General features: G+C 39.4%; 1 protein-coding gene across 1 annotated transcript; it reads right to left on the bottom strand.

The window, feature by feature from the left end:
- Positions 1-1,393: 1,393 nt before the first annotated feature.
- On the bottom strand, positions 1,394-1,960 carry LOC130805621 (uncharacterized). Its single transcript, XM_057670404.1, has 2 exons — positions 1,765-1,960; positions 1,394-1,587 (listed from the first exon to the last, which is right to left on the bottom strand). Exons 1-2 carry the CDS (start codon positions 1,958-1,960, stop codon positions 1,394-1,396), a joined length of 390 nt encoding a protein of 129 aa, XP_057526387.1.
- Between the last annotated feature and the right edge of the window lie 280 nt (positions 1,961-2,240).

Raw genomic sequence — 2,240 nt, 5'->3', positions numbered from 1 at the left:
TCTCCTCTCCAACCAAAATGCATAGCAATTTGGGTGATGAGTCCGCCAAATTGTATCGGTGTTCAAACAGTGTTAGGTTGATTAATAGTATGGCGGAATGTGTGGACTAAAAGTCGAGCTTGGTTAAAGGTAAAACTCCATTCAGGGCGGAGGATTGAGCCTAAAATAATCAAATCGTTACTATTTGCCTTATTGGACTCAAATTTGGCCGTGATGGTGAAAGCCATGAACTTGAGCCACATCCTGATAACAGGGTGATGAAACTTTTTCAAAACTAAATTCTGCAGTTTGGTCAAGTGTTCTCCTGAAATTAACGGCCAAATTTGGGAAGGATGTTGTTCATAGTCTCATCCTCCTCCCATGTTGCTCAGACCAAATAAATCAGCAAGCTCAGTTGTAGTGAGCTGCCGCTCAATTCCATCTATCCTGAAATACAATGAGGTTTCTCTAAAGTCATCTTGTGTTATGGTTAATGAACTTAAAAACTCGAGGACTAACTCGGGGCATGTTTCTCTATGCATATTAAACATAAAACCCATGCCTATTGCTCTAAAAAACTGCACAGCATACTCAAATAATCCTAGGTTTCTAAGCACATTAGCACAAACAAACCTAGTAGGAATGATGGGCCTTTCTTTGAGATTTTGAAACTTATCTCGTTGGTCTTCATTCCTAAAAATTATATTGGGGTAGTCCTCGTCGAGTTCAACTCTTTGTGGTGATGGAGTCCTTTCCCTCCTCCTTTGCCTCCTTGGTGCCATTAGCTTGTTTTGATTGATGATTTCCTAAAACAAAGATTAAAAAATCAAAGAACACAAAATCTCTACTAAAAAGCAAAGATTAATTAGTAGAAAGCAAATAAAAACTCAAATCTTGAATAATTTAGCAACTTTTACCTCAATCCTACAAACCCTAATTGTGGATGGATGTTGATGAGAATGGAACAATGTGGATGTAATTGATAAATTTCAAGAGTGAATGTTGTTGTTGATGAGTGAATGTAGAAGGATTAAAGGATTTTAGGGCTTAGGATTTGAGTTTTGAGTGAGAGAAAGTAGGAGGATTGATATTTCTCGAGTGAGAAATGAGTTATAGTCGAGGAAATCTGGATTTAAACACGATTATGTCAGATTCTGCATATCGCTCGCCCGAGCGAGCTTGCTCGACCTGTCGAGCGAAGTACAGGTTTCTCTCTCTTTTTTTTTGCATATAATGAACAACCCAACTATCAAATCCTGTACCTATCAACTTAGTACAAGCATGCTATATAAAATATGTTACATAATGAAAACAAAAATAAGACATAAAAGTGAGTATACACAAAAAAACATACCAGAGTTGGGTTGCCTCCCAACAAGCGCTAGTTTAAGGTCGTTAGCTTGACCGTTGCGCATTATTCATTAAGAACACGTGGAGGCTCAAGCGGCATTGTTACTAGCCCTGCTAAAGGCTCACGTACGCGATAGTGTTTGACACGTTGACCATTAACCTTGAATGTTTCCCCTTTTAAGTTTGACAGCTCGATGGAACCATAGGGGAATACCTTCGTGATCTTGAATGGACCCGTCCACCGTGACTTCAGTTTCCCTGGAAATAACCTCAAACGGGAGTTGAATAGTAGCACCAATTATCCAACTTCAAAGCTTCTTCTGATAAGACCCTTGTCATGCCATCGCTTGGTCTTTTCCTTGTATAGCCTCGAACTCTCATACGCATCCAAGCGTATCTCATCAAGTTCGTTGATATCTAACAACCTCTTCTAACCAGCATGCAGTAGATCATAATTGAGGGGTTTGATTGCCCAAAATGCTCTATGTTCAAGCTCTACTGGTAGATGGGACGGTTTCCCATAGACTAACTTATATGGTGTAGTTCCAATAGGGGTTTTGAATGCTGTTCTATAGGCCCAAAGAGATTCATCCAACTTATTCGCCCAATCTTTTCTTGACCTTGTAACCATCTTCTCCAAAATGCTCTTGATCTCTCAATTGCTGATTTCAACTTGGCCACTAGTTTGCGGATGATAGCCTAAACCAATCTTAAGATAGACCCCATATTTCTTTAATACACCTTCAAATCGTTTTTCCAAAAAATGTTGCCCTCCATCAATAATCAATACCCTTGGTGTGCCGAAACGCGGAAAAATATGTTTCTTGAAGAATTTGGTAACCACATGCGCATCATTGGTAGGAGACGTAATAGCCTCTACCCATTTTGACACATAATCAACTGCTAGTAAG

Source organism: Amaranthus tricolor, chromosome 2 (genome assembly GCF_026212465.1).
Source record: "Amaranthus tricolor cultivar Red isolate AtriRed21 chromosome 2, ASM2621246v1, whole genome shotgun sequence".
Taxonomy (NCBI): domain Eukaryota; kingdom Viridiplantae; phylum Streptophyta; class Magnoliopsida; order Caryophyllales; family Amaranthaceae; genus Amaranthus; species Amaranthus tricolor.
This window is presented reverse-complemented; position numbering and strand designations above follow the sequence as displayed.

Coding starts and splice junctions, on each gene's coding strand:
- LOC130805621 (XM_057670404.1), bottom strand. CDS start 1,960: ATGGTTACAAGGTCAAGAAAAGATTGGGCGAATAAGTTGGATGAATCT. Junction 1,588..1,764: donor TTATGATCTACTGCATGCTG/GTTAGAAGAGGT, acceptor GGTTATTTCCAG/GGAAACTGAAGTCACGGTGG.